This window comes from Wyeomyia smithii, chromosome 3, assembly GCF_029784165.1.
Source record: "Wyeomyia smithii strain HCP4-BCI-WySm-NY-G18 chromosome 3, ASM2978416v1, whole genome shotgun sequence".
In the NCBI taxonomy this organism is placed as follows: Eukaryota; Metazoa; Arthropoda; class Insecta; order Diptera; family Culicidae; genus Wyeomyia; species Wyeomyia smithii.
This window is the reverse complement of record NC_073696.1, coordinates 70,168,431-70,186,132: the sequence shown is the minus strand read 5'-3', so window position 1 is coordinate 70,186,132 and position 17,702 is coordinate 70,168,431. Positions and strand designations below refer to the sequence as shown.

The 17,702-nt window shown below is 39.1% G+C and overlaps 2 protein-coding genes across 5 annotated transcripts in view; both read right to left on the bottom strand.

Moving 5' to 3' along the window:
• Window positions 1–17,702, bottom strand: part of LOC129731391 (pseudouridylate synthase RPUSD2-like) — a 503,699-nt gene that overhangs the window by 151,910 nt on the left and 334,087 nt on the right. The gene's annotated exons all lie outside the window — the stretch shown is intronic.
• LOC129731392 (uncharacterized) lies at window positions 14,326–15,337 on the bottom strand. The gene has a single exon (XM_055691368.1). It carries the CDS (start codon window positions 15,303–15,305, stop codon window positions 14,379–14,381), a length of 927 nt encoding a protein of 308 aa, XP_055547343.1. The 5' UTR covers window positions 15,306–15,337; the 3' UTR covers window positions 14,326–14,378.

Genomic DNA, 17,702 nt, shown 5'->3' with positions numbered 1-17,702 from the left:
ACTGACAATTAACACCGTAAGTTGTCTTGTTTGTTGACATTTTACCTGGTGACTGGCGACCAATCCATTTTTTTCCGCGCGATTTTTAACGTAATGCACCGTAATGATTGCAAACCTGCAACCAAAATGTTACCAACGCACAGCGGGATGCTGAAAAAAGGAATAATGTCAGACACCCACGAAAACAACCAAATCGCGAGAGCAATTAATAAATATGAGACACAAAGATACAATTACTACAACAACCAATGCGTTACAGTGGAAACCACCAAGGTAAATCTTAACGAGAGATCGAGAAAATCTTAAACGGATAGGAGTCATGTGCCAAGTTCAACTTAAACTGCTGATTAGAGGCTGCGATAGCTCCGGGTGTCGTCAAGGCCGTTCCATTGTGTAGCCCTAGGTTATAGCAAAACAGTACATAACAAATGTTATGGCGCATTATGACGAGGTATTAATTATTCCCGCCGCTTTGCCGCTGCCGCGAGGACAACCACCAACGAAGCAACGGAGCTCGGCGCAGCTCCAAATGCAAATTATGGAAAGTAAACAAACAGTTGGAAGCGAGCAAATAAACAAATAGGTTTGATTTTTTCTTTCGCGAACTCTTGGTCAAACGGTCAACGTTAGCCTGGTGGTCAGGTTTGTCGAACGATGAACTGTATGAACCGGAAGGTGGGTTTTTACAACAGCGGGTTAATTTTCTCGGGGCGAAATGCTGTTTTACCAGTCATTGTGCGATTGCAGTACAATATTAAGCAGCTTGACATTTAATACGAGAAGTGCGAAGACATTTTACTATTTCTGCGCTCATCCGAAGTACCCATAACTAATATCTTGGAAACCGGTGTTTCCACCTGAGCGTAATTATCCCGCAAATTAGCTGGTTGCACAAAGTGTAACTAAGCAAATATGTTTTGTTTAGCAGTTTGTGGTCCTTTCAGGCAGTTCGGCAAACAGTGCGATTACCTCCTGCTCGTTGTTAGTCGAACACGCCAGTGAGAGGAGAAAGCTGCATGTATCTGACATAAGTGTCTTCAAAATATTAGCTTATTGACGTAAGTCAATGTGAAGCTAATCATTGCAAATATACTGTATGACATCGATAAATACAGGCAAAATCTACCGAAATAATGAATCGCATCGATTGCATGAACCAAAGTGCCAAGGCATTGTTAATTTTAATACTGTGATTTACATTTGATGTTGTACAACGTAGGTTGTCAATAAATTTATTATCTTATATTAGCGTCACGAAATAGTGGCTGGTTTTGAACCCAATTAACTTTGTGACCACAAATTGGGTCTTAACCGTTGGATAGGAAAACGTCCTGCAATTTTATAGTAGTAGTTTTAAGGTTTGTTTATTTCAGAGATTAAATTTGTACTTAGGTTCTCGACTGCTATCAAGTGCAATTCGAAAATGCCAACAAACTCACATGTCAAACCGATGCCATCCTTAAATGAGCAAATCAACAGAACCCAAACGAAGATTCACCGTATAACCGCCAGAAAGATATTTAAAGCATTCCGGCTTCGGGATAATTAAGCTAATTTTTCACATTCAAACACCCAATTTTATTGCCTCGTTGAATTACCCTATTAATTCGAATCACTGCACGTTAGCAGCATAAAACCAAGATAGAATTTTCATGGGTAGAATTTGATCGGTCACTGGATAATCATTTCTTCGCAGAAGGGCAATTCACTGCTCAAAATACTGGCTCAGATTCAAACACGCAGTCACTGGGCCTGTTGTACACTGAAACCCGAATGTCTTCGTGCAGAAATTATCGTCCTGCCAAGGGCTGCCAAGTGATGCGTGCGTTCATTCATTGGCGAAGGCGTAGGAATATTTCTACCGGAATTCACACGCCCTGTCCACATTTTTGTTCTGCAGAATGATAGTCGCCATACATCATACTTCAGAGGATTCCAATTCATCCATTTCTCATGGATCCACTCGAGCGATATAATTCTCCAAAGTGCACATATCTATAAATATATCTGCCAGTGTGTGTGTGTCTGTGCGTGTGTTCCCCGTGAGCGGACCACAATCACGTAAGCTCGTAATAAATGGACTTCCAGGAGCCGATTCACTGCCGACAGTTGCTGCCGTCCAGTGTTTGACCTTCCCTGGGGGTCCCGGGGGTGGCCATGTACAGCACGCTACGGTCTGCGTAGATTATTTCTGGGAAGATGAAGTCATACCGCACACCGCAGTGCAGTTGATGAAGAAGCTTTGTTCGCCCAGACAAGACAAGTAAGAAGAGTCAATGCCGGGCACGGACGCTAAGCCGCTTCTGTCACGCTTTAAATAGGTAAATTCATCTTTCATGGCCCGCACTCGGGTTGCAAGAGACGTGGCTTAATTATACACCGCCGGGTGTCGACCGTGCCGGACTTTGCGGTTTTGCGGCTGGTTGAAAAGCGGAACAAACCGACAGCGGCCTTTCATTAGGGATACTTTTTTCGAACTCCACCGGCCCGGGAATGTCTCAATTTACGCGGATAATGGGAGATCTTTAATGAATCGTTTTGATCGTTTATCATCGTTGCTGAAAGTTCGGCACGCAAAGCTTCTTACGCGGTCTTCTACGTACCTTCTAGAAATTAGTTCTACGTCGTAGTGGGCTTTCATAGAATTATTGTTTTGCAACATGACTGCCAGGTAATTGCACTCCGTCGTTTTCTTACCTGTAAAAACACAAGAAAAGGAAAACCAAATTTAAAAAAAAACGCTATCTAACACGAGGTAGAAATATTTTATGTTCGCTACCTAATTGCCAACAAACGTGTGATTAACAGTCGTAATAGTAAACTATCGTTCGTTGAAAACTGAATTTAATGCCTCATAGGATGACAAACTGCTGCACTTTTTGAAAAATGATACTCAGTTCACGGTTGAACGAATCAAGAAGATTATCCTGCCAGACCGGACATGACGTTCGACATTTGAGTGAGCCAAAAAAGCCAATTACTTGTATCCTTGAGCATACGACTATCGTCATCTAGTGTCAAATGACCAGTTGGTCCAACCGATGGACACTAATTTAGATACTGCATTTTTGTCACTGGAGCTCGTCACGTAATAAAAATAACTCCCTCCCCCCCTCTGCTTCTCGCTCACCCGTTGGCGGTTCCAGTGGGTGGGCGCTTGGTCCATTAACGGAGCGACAACGCGGTGCCGATCAGAACGATGGAAGTTGTTTACCAACTATTGAGGCAAACGTACGGAAGGCGAGAGGAAACGGGTAATTAAAGCATATTTACATGGTGTTTCAATATTTAATTAACCACAATCTTCTCCGCCAGCATTGGGCAGTGTGTATGTGCGTGTACTAGTTACTGGCACCGCTACTATCCACAACTAAGAGGGGCTGTGAAACGAGACGTTAGCGCAGTTCTGCTCAGCGGAGTTGGGGGTATCTGATTTTAAAATAATTCGTTGGGTAGGGAATAATGACCATTTCTCTCCATTTTTTCCCATCGATTATATATTTTACAGAACTAAGTAATTCAGCGGAGTATAGTTTTGAAACATTTAATTAATTCAACAACTTTGTTCAATAAAATAAAAATAAGAAGTCAATCTTATTTTTCAGTCTCATGCGCTGAGTAGAGAGCGAAATCAAAATGCATTTCATATAGAATGGTTTATTTAGGCATCGTACACAAATTACGGAACGCTAAAAATCTAGATTTCAGACCCCCTCCCCCCTATGTAACGATAGGTATCGTTCGGTATGACTCCCCCCTCTAAAATTATGTAACGCTGAACCCCCTCCGAAATTTTCAATTTCGAGCAAACATCACAGTTACGTAACTGTCTCTACTACCCCCCTCCCTCCTACGTAACAATAAGTAACGCAAACTCAACCTCCCTCGCCCCCTTCATGCGTTACGTAATTTGTGTACGACGCCTTATGAAAATGTGTTTCCAATTTTTTAGATAGGACAATCCTCACTTTTTCTATATGGTAGACTCATTTCACTAGCAATGAGTTTCTCACAACTCTTTCTAAGACAGCAGCAAGCTTGTTTTCTCCTCAGAGAAACACTGCAGTGAAGGTGATCATCTTTCACTGCGAAAACAACTGCTCTCACACTAGTGGGCAAAGCGACGCACTTGCTAGAAGAGGGCAGCGAATCGTGTGTATCTGAGGAGAGTGCAAAAAACACTGCGGTGAAATCTGAAATATCTCTCCAGAGAAATAAGAAATTAGTGTGAGCTTCCTCACACGAAGGACATAGTGTTCACTGCAGTGCTTTTACTGTGTATCTCTTGAGCATGTATCAAATAAGAAGAGCTTCTAGGTAGAAAAACAGTGTACACAGCGGCGTTCTCCTGTGTATCCTCACTAGAGTAATTCACCGCTCTTGTTTTCGCTCAGTTGTGGTGTACAGAAGAAAGACCATTTTTGTTTCGTTTCTTCATGGAAAGATACCCGAGATTGAAGAAACTGGCATTTACGTACCGTATAGCAGTTTACATTCAAATAGGATATATACGTACTACCGTTCCAAGCATAGTTATCCCATGTTCTACACAAATCTTATGCACGCAGGTACAACTATGCTTTGGACGGCAGCGTAGGCGTTTAAAAGATCAATTCAAGAACGTACATTTCATTTGCGTTGTGTGCATATTTCCATTGTGAATTCATTCAACTGATATTCGATTGATTCATCAGGTTAGGGAACATACCTCATTGACGTAGCATTTTTTCATGAATTTTAAGCTCCCCCTCGCAGCATTTGGTCACAAAACCTCAACCTCCCCTGTAAAAAAACGTAGCATTCGATAACCCCCCCCCCCTCCCGCTTCTGGAAAAAACGAACACTTATACACTCGTGACTGCATTGCATATGATGTTAGCTTCGCTCTGGATTAATGTCTTCTGCATCGAAGGATTTGTGTTTTGGTACTAGGAGTAAAGGTGTATGAACAACTTAGTATGATCCATGTCTGCAGAAAACACAGAAACTATTCCGGAAATGAAACGAGTATCTTGTAATTTTCACTATTGAAAACCACAAAGAAGCAACGATTTTTGTTTTTAAAACGGATTGTGTGTTTGGAAAGCCAAGTGATTGTTTATGTAGCAGAGCTTTCAGATTTCAGAGTTCCACAGATAAAAACATTTTGTCAGTTCTGGCTGCAATGCTTTGTGCAATGTTTTAGTGTATTCCTAGTATACATTTTACCTGCTAAAAAATCAGTCTTTCAAAAAAATGCTACGTCGATTTTACTGCACTCGCCCCCCCTCTTGCCACAGCTTGTCACAAAACGATGATATCCCCCCTCCCCCCCACACCATTTAAGTATTGTATCTTAGTGGCCATCCACATTCAACGTGGACAGATTTTTAACGATTTTAAAGCACCACCACCCCCCACCACAAAGCTGTCAGCGTGGAACGTAGATGGCCTTTCATTTAGATTAGGAACTTTTAGTTAACGAGAATTTTTCCCAACTCCAGGGCATTAGGGATGGGTATATGCTAAACTGTAAACTTATATGGTGGGATTCTTTTAGCCTTTATGAGTTCGAGAATAAGTTCCTTAAACCGAATGACTGAATTTCTTTTGGTTTGACCAATACACACCTTGTCACAATGTCTGTTAACAGTGTTTTTAGCAGAGAAAAATTTGGTTTTAATCGAGTTAATTATACTACTGGAGATGATATCCATACTAAATTTCTTAAATTTGCTAGTAGGTTGACGTACGAAATTAACATCTTCTTTTTGCCGACGTTTCGGACGATTCTGGCGGCCTTTTTCAAGGAAAGCTATATTTATTCAAATTTAAATAAATACAGTTTTCCTTAAAGAAGGCCTCCGAAAACGGCCGAAACATCGGGAAATTTTCACAGATTGTAGTATATCTTTAAAAAAGATGGAGAAAGCCAAATTAATCTCATCCGTGTCACTAAGACTAGTCGTTAATCATACGAAAGAAATCAATATGCTAACGTTCTTAGACATAACATTTGTTGCTTATTTTCTTTTTCTATCGAAGAAAAATACAATACGGTCCGTATGTCAAGAGTAAATTCAAGAACGGACCAGCGGATTGGCGTGAAAACTCGTATGTAGGGGTTTTTGGGGCCTGGAAGGTTATTATGCTGCCCCTTTCTAGAAGGGAGGGCTCCCATGCATATGAAAGACGAATTTCTGCTTTACACTAGAACTAATCAAGCAAATGGAACCAATTTGGCAAATGGAAGTTTTTGGAAGCAACAAAATATTTCTACGATAGTTTGACACCCCTATCTTCTCCGGAAAGGAGGGGTCCCATACAAACGAAACACAAATTTCTGCATAACCCAAGAAATAATCAAGCAAATGAAATCAAATTTGTCAAAAAGAGGTTTTTGGAAGCAATATATATTTCTACGGTGGTGTGACACCCCTCTCTCTTCTGGAAAACACACAAATTTCTGCATATATAGCTCGAGAACTGATCAAGCAAATGGAACCAAATACTAAATGAAGAGGTTTAAGGGTGCAAGACGTTTAGAGTGGTTTGATACCCTTCCTTCTTCCGAAAGGAAGGGCATGAAACAATAATTTCTACATAACTCTAGAACTTATCAAGCAAATGGAACCAAATTGGGAATATAAAGATTTTAGAGTACAACAAATGTTTCAATGATGATTTGATACGCCTCCTTACTATTGAAAGGGTAAGTGGGAGGGTTCAACACAAATGAAACACATATTTCAACCATATTTTCCGGAAAACAGGTTCAAATGATCGGGATGATACCCAGAGGTCAGAAGTTAGCTCCACATGCCATCTAAAAATCAAAGATGGTGACTTCTGCTCTCTGGAAAACAGCCGAAATTGCTGAACACCTTCCAATATAGATTTTTGCGTATTCAAGAACATATTTTTGTTTTGAAAACTGGTTCATGATTATTTTTAACCAGAAACATATATATTGTACCGTTTTCGAGTTATAGAAGGAAGCAACCAGCGTAGAGTGTATAAGAACAACAAAAATAATTTTGAATCCAGCCCAAAACCACCGAAACCAGAAAAGCCAAAAATTAACAGGATGCCAGCTGAGAAACGCTTTAAAGACGAGAAAAAAGCAAAACAGAAATTGATTCCAAATTTGCAGTTAACGGTTCAAAGGATGGAAGCGAATAACAATAAAAATGATTTCGAATGTCGATGGATCGCGGGTGCGATATATTTGGCTTTTTTAGACTTTTTCAAAGATTTTGTACAACAAAGTGTAAGTGTAAGTGTTAGGGTGGGGAATCGTTATATGGAAAAAACGAAATTTGATAGCAGAAAGCCAGAACCAAGCTCTTTTTGTTCTGTTTGGGGTCCCAACCAATCTTGAATTTATTGGAAGTCGATTGGTTTTGTCTCCGCTTGACGAATTGTATTTGAAATTTATATGGAGATTTATATGGAAAAACCAACTTTTTTGCATTTTCCATTCTAAAGAGCTCAAAATGGCTCAAAACATAGGTTTCATGACTTCAAACGGTTGGTTTTTTGATGCCTAACAACTTGGCCGAAGACACTAAAGAGCTAGGGTGAGCCAAAAATATACTAGAGCTGTTCAAAGTTGAGTATGTCGAAATTTATGTTGCAAATCATTTTTTCTGCCAACACTGTCAGTGTACCGGCGTCAGTCAGATTTCCATCTGAAGTGACCTCTGAAACACGTTGTAGATTCTATCTATCCCTAGAATATTGACCTAAATTTGTTTACTTGATCCAGCTGAGTGTATAAACTCGTTACGACAGGTTACTTCTGATGGGAATCCTACTGACGCCGGTACATTGGTAATGTTGGCAGAAAAGCAGATTTTCTGCATTTAAATCGACATACTCAATTTTGAAAAGCTATAGCTCTTCTTAGCGACATCCTAGCTCTTTAGTGTCTTCTACAAAGTTGTTGGGCATCTAAAATACTATACTTTAACATAATGTAGTGCATAATTAGGGCATTATTGAGCTCTCTAGAAAGGTAAATGCAAAAAAGAAGGTTTTCCCATATAAATTTTCATACAAATTTGAAATGCAATGCGCCAAGCGGAGACAAGACCAATCGACTTCAGGTAAGTTTAGGGTTGTTTGGGATCCCAAAAGGAACCAAAAAAGCTTGGTTCTGGAAAATCGATAATTTTTCCCCACCCTAGTAAGTGTGTTGCAACGCCCAGTTTGAATAAGACGTGTTTGTTTTGTTTTTTTTTGTCGTCAATCATAAGTAGACCATATTGTTTTCAATTCGTTCTTAACAGGCTAATCTTGAACAACATATTTTCCTAAGTGAAGTTTTTAGTGCAATTGTTGATGTGATTTGAAACCAGTACAATGATTGCGTGTTGGGAATAACGCAATTAATGCTCTAGCGTTTTACTCAAAGTATTTGGCAGCCCCAAACTACTACACTTAAACAATTTCAACTGGTATCAAGCAGCATTGCAAAGCGAGCGAAAAGCAAAACCTTTCTCCTTCTTTCTGCTTGAGAACGAGACATATACTACATTTCTCCAGTCTTCTGCACACACGCTTTCAAGATACTCTTTCTTCTTCATGCATTACCCTGAGTAGCAGCAAGCACGCACCGACAGCATGAGTGAGACCAACACTGGTATCAAGTATGTGCTGCACTGGTGTCTCGCTCATTTCGTAGTGCGACGTGACATCGCCTTGCGCGTCGCAATCCGAACCGAAAGAGAAGCGAAAGAGCAACCTGCAAATTGTATGTGATGTATCTAGTCTCGTCGCACGTACATGGAAATCATACGAGCGAGAGAGATTTTTCTCCGTCGCTTGAAAAAAAAGCGCGTGCACAGGATGACAAATAATAATTATTCACAATCTACGAGTGTTGCCATAAAAAATCGGCAACGCTTTTGTGGCTTTGTGGAATGGAGGGTTTCGCTAGTTTTGCGGTGTAGCTAGCGTTGATTACAAAATGTTGTGAACAGAATTTTTTTGCAAATCATTCAATGGTACTTTTTAATGACCAAATCCATCGGGATAAATCGATCGAGTATTTTAGCTATTTAAATTTAGTGAGTTCGCAAGTTGTTGTTTGCTGCTTGCACTGCTACATGAGTAGCAGTCACTAATACACTCGACGTAAGAAATAAAGACCGATATGATACATATTCTGATTTCATTCTATATCAATGTATTCGCAGTACAACTGTTGCGTCATGCGTTTCACGAATTTATTGTGCGATTTCTGTGCAACTTTTGTGCGAATCGGGAAGACTGAATGATTGTACAAGACATCAACTTTTGCGTGTACCATTGCGAATTCTCGTCGCTTTTTAGGTCCATCTAGATCTATAAATATGCAAAGTGTCTCATAAAAGGTAAAGGTAGAATGGTGCAACCTACTGGGTTTACAAATAAGATAAATAGCAATGGACCTAGATGAGACCCTTGTGGCACTCAGGATGTTACCTTTACTATTGATGATAAGCTACTTTTAAACCTTACTTTTTGTGTTCTATCAGTCAAGTATGACTGAATCAATTTCAAAAGTTTCGGATTAAAACTATCTTAGACAATTTGAAAAGCAGGAGTGGGATGTCAATTCTATCGAATGTCTTACAAAAATCAGTGTACAATGCTTCCACTTGATTACCTTTATCCATTACGTTAATAGAAAATTTAGAAAACTTAACAAGTTTGTGACTGTTGAACGACCTTCAACAAACCCGTGTTGTTTGTAAGAAATCAAATTTTTGGCTTGTGAAAAGATATGTTGATTGATTATAGCCTTAAATAATTCAGGAATGTGTTGAAAATTCTGGAAAAGTTCAGCAAATGAATTACTGATTTCACTGTTAGTTCGACCAATCTTATTTTCAAGGGCCTTTTTTGAATTTTGAAATATTGGAACACTCCGAAAAGTTTAGCATAACCCAATACTGGCAGATTTATCTACATAGTTCTAACTTGAATTCCGACAACCTGCTCTTCAGAAAAGTTGTTCAGGAAAGTTTTAAAAGCTTTTATTTGATACACAGTTTGTTTCGAAATCTGACCGAAATGCGGCGCTAGTGCGCAAATAGTTTTGAGTATTTTGAACCTTATTCACCTCATGAATCCGATCAGTTTAGTTTGTTCAAGAGATTCTTATTGGTAGACAATTTATTTTTACATTTGACCGCAACGCGCTTGTGCTTGAGATTTTTTAACATTCCTTATCTCGTGTTTCCAAACAGGTCAAATTTTGAGGATTTCAGCAAACAGTTATACAGTTTTGTAAGAAATTTAGCAGGCATGTGGCATAGCGCATGTGCATGTGCATGTAGTAATGAGCATTTTGAATTTGTAAGTTAATCCCGTGAATTCAGCTATTTTCAAAGCTGCGGTCTTCGGACAACTTGTTCAAGAGGTCATGTGAAAAACTTTGCCGAAAATCACAGCTTTTCAGGAGGATGGAATTGGTTAAAATGAGAAGAATTGCGTGCACACTAGCACCACATAGTGGTAGAAATCCGTACCTAACTTTCCACCATCAAGGAGCCCTTGACATACTGAATAACTTTGCTGAAGACCGTAGCTTTCTAGAGAGTAAGAATCACGAAATAAGTTTAGGTCAAAATATGAAGAATGGCGATCACACTAATGCCACGTAGTGATAAAATACTGCACTCAACTGTCCATTAACTAGAAACCTCCAACCTTCTCAACAAGTTTGCTGAAGACCGTTATTTTCCAAATTGTCAGAAACAAAAGATACCTACCTTTTCCAGGTGATGCTAACTTTTTCGACAATATGGACATTTTGACTGTGGAAAAATTGTATATGACTGATTTATTCTTTCTCCAGTTCTAGTATAATTAAACAGTGCAACAATTTTTTTGCCTTGGCTTCTATGTATAATTTTTTGATGAAGTTTGATGCGAAAATAAATTTCCCGGAGTTTGAACATATTTCAACTTAAGGGGCAACAATGGCGCCATTTTGAATTTTTGAGAAACCGAAAATTTTTGATGTTTTTTCGACGCCATTTTGTTTTAAGACCAAATATTAAAATTCTAAGAGTATGTCCATATATTAGCATCTTCTTACCAATCTTTTGAAAAAAAAAACAGATTTTAAATCGGACAAAAACTGAGTTCAAAATGGTGATTCTACGAAACCGGCTTTGGCATAGTTTTGGTATATTTCACAAAGCAAAATAATATCGATTATTTTTGAGCATAAATGGTAATTCGCTAATATCTTAAAGTGGTAGTCAAATTATATCTTGTTTTGAGTAAAAAAGTCTCAGAAATCGAATAGTAGGGGTCTGATCTACGTAAAATATCAGCAAAATGTCGGTTTTGCCCCAATTCCCCTTCAAAACTAAAACAGGTTAATCTGCTGACATTTTTCGTAGAGCAGACACCTACCATTCGATTTCTGAGGCTTTTTTACTCAAAATAAGACATAACTTGACTACCACTTTTAGATATTAGCGCATGACCATTAATGCTCAGACATACTCGATATTATTTTGCTTTGTGAAATATACTAAAACTATGCCAAAACCGGTTTCGTAGAATCACCTCAGCTCAGTTTTTGTCCGATTTAAGATCTGCTTTTTTTAAAAGATGGGTAGAAAAATGCTAATATGTGGACAAACTTTTAGAATTTGATATTTGGTCTTAAAACAAAATGGCGTCGAAAAACATCAAACATTACCGGTTTCTCAAAAATTCAAAATGGCGCCATTGTTGCCCCTTAAGTTGAAATATGTTCAAACTCGAGGAAATTTAGTTTTGCATAAAAATACAAAAAAATCATATATAGAAGCCAAGGCAGAAAAAAGTCAATTTTTGTTGCAGTGTGTTATCAGTGGTTCGAAATCCAGAAATAAGCAGTTCCACAAAAAAGTCCTAGTTTTAAATTTTTTTTATATTGTCATTTTTGATTTTCCTGAAACTTTGCATATACGTTTCTACAGGCAAAACATGCCATTTTGTGTTATTGGTTTAATTTTTTGGCAGGCTATTGAAAAATACTATTTTGGGAAGGTATTGATAATTACAAAAATTTTTCAGGGTTAAAATGGTTTATTTGTTCGGTACGACGTCTTCAGCAAAGTTGTAGATTGAATTTTGTCTTCCCGAAAATATATACACTCTAGAAAAAAATATATTTATTTTGAAAAAAAGTTGAAAGAAAAATAAAAAATTAAATATCAAAAGAAGCTAATATTTTGGAAATATACTTTTTGTACAAACTACAAAAGATTATCTAAACAATAAAACCGGTCCGATCATGGAGAAATCAGGAAAAAAAAGTTATGATTTTTTGAAAAAGTTTTCAATTGTCTTTTTCACAGAGAATTTTTTTTAAGAAAAGACAGATTAATAATTTACAACTTTGCCAATGACACTATGCCAAAGAAACTATGCTAATCAAATAAATCGTTTTGACTGTAAAACTATTTTTAATTTCTCATAGAGCATATTGTATATTAAAAATATTTTCACATAGTGTCTTCAGCAAAGTTGTAGCTAACAATTTTGTCATTCCAAAAAAAAAAAAACATTCCCTTCGAAATTTTTTTTTTTAAATATCATTGTTTTTTTTTTCTTTTCAGTTTTTCTTTCAACTTCGTTTAAAAAAAAATCTATTTTAAGAATGTATCACTTTTTGGAAAAAACAGAATTTCTACAACTACAACTTTGCAGTAGACGTCATACCTACCGTCAGACCTAAAAATATTTGTATTGATCAATACCTTCCCAAAATAGACTTTTTAAAAAGCTTCTCAAAAACAACATCTATGCAAAGTTTCAGCCAAATCAAAAATAGTCGATTAAATTTGTTGCCCGTTTTTTCGTGGAATTGCTCAAAACTAAACAGTGTGTATGTAATTTTTCGAGGATTCAAAACCAAACAGGCATAAACAGAGGAAAAATAACAGCGCGTTTGGCATTGCATGTTTGTACTGTCGTCAGTGGCTAACGAACTGTGTACCGCAGTATGGAGAGCAGGAAAGCTGTGAAATCCAATGAGAGACAATGAGAGCCAAAATAGTTTAAAATTTGCTGTCTCGGAAAGACAGTCATTTCCAGAAGCCTGGCAAATAGGCCATCCACTTTCCACGTTGACAACTGAAAAGTTCCCGATCAATCTACGTAATGGCCTTGGTAATGCAACGAAATCAAGCCATGATTCATCCGATGATTAAAGAACTCTTCTTTGAAAGAAGCGATTGCCTGAAATTTTGCTAACAATTTATCGCCGCTAAATGGCACCGCTAGGTGAATTATTTCGTGTTCTAATAATATGTTCCAGATACAACAATATCGCAAAAAAACTATTAACGTTGTAAAGATAATCTTATTCTGGGGTTGAATTGATGCATGAATTTTAAATCATTGAAAATCGAAGATTTTGTTTGAAAATTATGAAAAATAAAAAATTCCAGAATTCAGCACTGTTTGAAAAAGAAGAGGGCAATGTTACTAAAAGCGTGAAGTTAAATTGACGCAAACTACCTTTCTAGGATTAAGAACATGCCACGTTAAAACGATTTTTCTGGGAAATTCACGTAAAAACTGCGTAAATTTCGAAATTCATATAAAAAAGACGCACTGAAACGCGTAAGAAAACTTCAGGGTACATTTTGATGAACATAAGCATCCTGAATGTATAACAGTCGTGTTATAGCATACACAAAACCTAAAAAAACATTTACAGTCCTATATCAGCAGAACGAAATTTACAGTAGCATCTGGTGCAACCTGAATTTTTCGTTCGGGAATATATAAATACTTCAATTTTTGATCATCAGAGCTACCGCCCGAATTCGCTTCAATCTGAAACGTGTGAATTAGTAATGATTCGCGAATACAATGCGCTACATTTTCTTCAGCAAAACTTCCCCGAACCCAGGGACACCCCAACCCAGTTTGTTTCAGTGGGAATTTTATGAATTTGCTTTCTACCTAGCGATGCGCAACGCTTCCCTTGGGCCTACACACTACCGACCAGTGTAACGCAATCGGAGGCACTGCTGCTGCTGCTGCCGCTACAAACCTAACCGCAAGACTGCACTGGTGCCAGCGTTGCAGCACTGGTACAGGTCTTGTTTCAATGTCAAGGCCATTTCTGTTTACCTTTACCTGCGATCTCAGTGGGGAAATGGAAGAAAAAAAAGAGGGAAAAAATGGAATCGCACGACTTTCACTATAGTTCGACCATGTCATGAAGGAAGAGAGTGTGAACGAGCGGCAGAAATAATTTGCATCGTTCGACCGACGATGGTTCCACTGCTTGAGCTGAAGTGACTGCCAATTGGGTGAGGGAAAATAATTATTAAGGTTCAACTGTACAATTAATGGTTTTTATTAAATCAAAAATAAATATCTGTACAGTCAACGACTTACTTCGCGATTTTGCTTCTAGTCGATCCAATATAGCTAATAATTTCCAACGGTTTCATTGCATCTTCGGGACCACCCACTTGGATAACATCGAACTTGGGATATCTGGGTCCAACGGCGGCGCCCTCTTCATCCGGTTCCGTCACATTGAGCTGACTGATAACGCGTTTGGTCATCTCCTTCATAGCCTGCTGCTTGGCCTGAAAACCGTGGATGGCTTGCGCTTTAGTTAAACCTTCGATTGCTTTCGTCAGTTCCGTGTCCAAGCGATTTCTTATTTTAGTATCAATATTGATCGCAGTCAGAGCTGCCACTGCAGCTTCCTCCCGCACGGGCAATGTCGAGCTGTCGGCCCCAGCGGAGATATCACCGAAATCAGTAAGACCGAGTCGATCTTTCACCTGCCGCTGTTCATATTCAACTCGCTTATCGAATGCTTCCAAGAGAGAAGTCTCTTGAATAACCGACTTGTCGCCTTCTTGCACGATCACCTGCCCCTTGAATGGGACTTTCCCCTGAACAGCATCATCCAGAAAACCTGGAAAATAGGAATCTTCCAGCATATCCTTCAACTCTTGAGGAATGAAATCATCGGATTTGAGCGAAATTTCGGACGTATCCGCCACTTCCTCTACGGTAGCTTTCCAATCGGTTTTGAATTCCCCTTCCAGAAACTTGTCAACATCAAAGCTATCCTCTGGAATGTCCGAGTATTCTCCCAACGGATAGGATTCATCCTCTTGCCCTATCAGCTGCGGATACGAAGAATCCAAGAAAATGCCGGAAGCATCCCCGAAAGATTCCTCACCACTTAGAAGATAACGACGGTCGGCTTCCCGGGACGCGTGCAGGATTTCCCGATAAGCTTCCGATGGGGACAACAGTTGCTGTTCGTCAAGAGATTTTTCTGATAGATGACGTGCCATTTTTAGGTTGTTGACTCGTGGAAAACAGTGACAGCAGTGGCGCTGAAAAAGCGAAGCCAGCTATGCTTTGAGGTTTCCTTAGGTCAAAGAGATTGCCGACCAACTAATTTTCTGATAAACTATCTACCAACGATCTATTTTGTTGTGGAAATTTTTTTTCTCAGTCGGTTTCAACTGATTCATCGAAAATTGAACAAAGTGCAGTTTACATCTACTAGCAGCAGGAATCCGCAAATTAGAAGCTATTTGCCTTCCCAGAACAAAGCATTGCAACTTGCATATGCATTGCGCCCGTCGTCTGCTTCGTACCCGAAGGAAGGCCATTGTCCGTTGCTGCAAACATTATGCAAATTGTCCATCCTAATGCAAACAACCAGCTGTTTCCAAGGGTAAAGTTAACTTGCTGTCGCATTAGCCATGCCGGCAAAAATTGTCCACCCGGCTCCGAGCTCCGGATGCAACGGCTTGCAGCGCTACTGCTTCCAGTTACATATACCTTCTGTTGTCTTTCCCTGCCCAGAGCTGACGTAAACTTTCCAAAATAAACAAATTAAAATACTTCCCGGAGCACACCATGTCGAGCTAACAAGTGCATCCCATCCCAAGAGCTGCCAGAATGTTGCTTGTAAACAAACGTCCAGCCGTCAATGGTGAAGAGATCCTTGATCGCCAAAGTCTCTAATCCTTCCGTGCTTACCCCCGGCATTCGGATGAACACCTCATCGCTACCAAAGCCGAATCTGACCAGTCAGTGGCGCACGGGTGACAATTTGTCAGTTTCAGTTTTTTGCTTCTGTTGCTGCTCTGTCGGCCGACCAACCGACGGACCGACAGGCGAGACATTTAATGAAAACTTTGTTTATAAACTAATAAACAACTTCTCCATCTCGGGGTTCCCGGGCTGCCAGCCAGCCAACAAAACGGTGAAGACAACGAGATGGGACATGGTTTAATGTTTAGTAGCTCGTCTTATGAGAACCAAAATCGCCGGTGCCGGTCAACCGGAAAGCAACATACACCAGTTTGAAGTTTAAACACATTTGTTTGAAAGTGTCTCAAATTTGTTACTTATCATGTTATTTTTTGACTTCAAATTTATAATATTGGAGTGGTTTATTGAGAGGGACTTTTCGATCATTCATTCATGTAAAACAAGTGAAAAGTCAGATTCGTGTATTTTAATTAAAATATCCTTTTGCTAATTTAATAAATACTCAAATGAAAACTAGAAAGAACGACTATACTAGTGTATTAAAACAATGAACTGAAAACTTTTTTTTTGGTAAGTACCTAGTATTATTTTCCCATCATATTATTTGGATGATTTTTCATGCTGGCATTCTAAGGTCGCCTCTTCAATATGACGTGGTTGAAAATTGAAAGTCATGTGGTTTCGGTGAATATTTCGAGGTCAATTAGCCAAACGCGTTTCGGGCTGATTTTACGAAGGTTTTACGTATTACCGCAGGCAGTAGCAACAGATGAATAAAAAACAAATTTGAACTTCGTGTTAAACCCATTTACACGGGAAATCTTCATCTTTTTTGCTGTTCATCAATTCGAGGTTCCTATTGTTGGCTGTCAAAGTCGTAGTAATTTTATCTGTAGCGAAAAAAATAATAGTCATCTGAAGCTAAACCTTGAACTGGTGTAATTTCGGTTAATGGATATTGTTCCACTACGACGTGTAACGATGAGTAAGCCTTACTCGGTGCCGGAGAGCATCAGCGAGTGTAAACAACACTCGCCATGACGTGACCTAACTTTTCATGATTACGCAAATTACATTGAAACTATTGAACCTGGGTTCATAAATTTTAATCCCTAATCCATTTCATATGGAATCGGTTTTGACGATTTGAAATCAGTTTTACCAATTAGCATAAGCGGGATCAATAACACTGCCCATCGCGATCGCAAACGATTAACGAAAAAAAAACTCCTTCACGTGACTGCACAAAATGACCACAGACTGATACCACAAATCGCCAAACTGGAGAGTAAACCGGTTTTCCGACTGTATGGTTGATCGAAACAATCAATCGAAAGAAAAAAAATCCTGCCCCCAGAGGGCCAATGTGGAGCTTCGCATCTCGCAGCAAAAGCCAACCCGAGACGATAGCATACTAAAATTTGAAAATTTTTGCATACATTTTGGCCAGCCTCCTGCCGACCGAAAAACCACACATATGTACACACACAAAATATACGAAGCTCATCTAAACACATGCTTCAAGGAATTCATTGACCTTTTTTGCCGTCGGCCTCTGAGGATGCTACTGCTGCGGCGGAATCAAGTTTTTGGGGTTCCACTAGCTATCGGAGAACGACTTGGGAGAAAGTGTTGCCGACTTAGCCAGCAACAATCGTTACGCAAATCAGGGCACAAATGAGCTT

Bases quoted from the DNA above. Each gene is read 5' to 3' on its own strand.
- LOC129731392 (XM_055691368.1), bottom strand. From the start codon at position 15,305: ATGGCACGTCATCTATCAGAAAAATCTCTTGACGAACAGCAACTGTTG.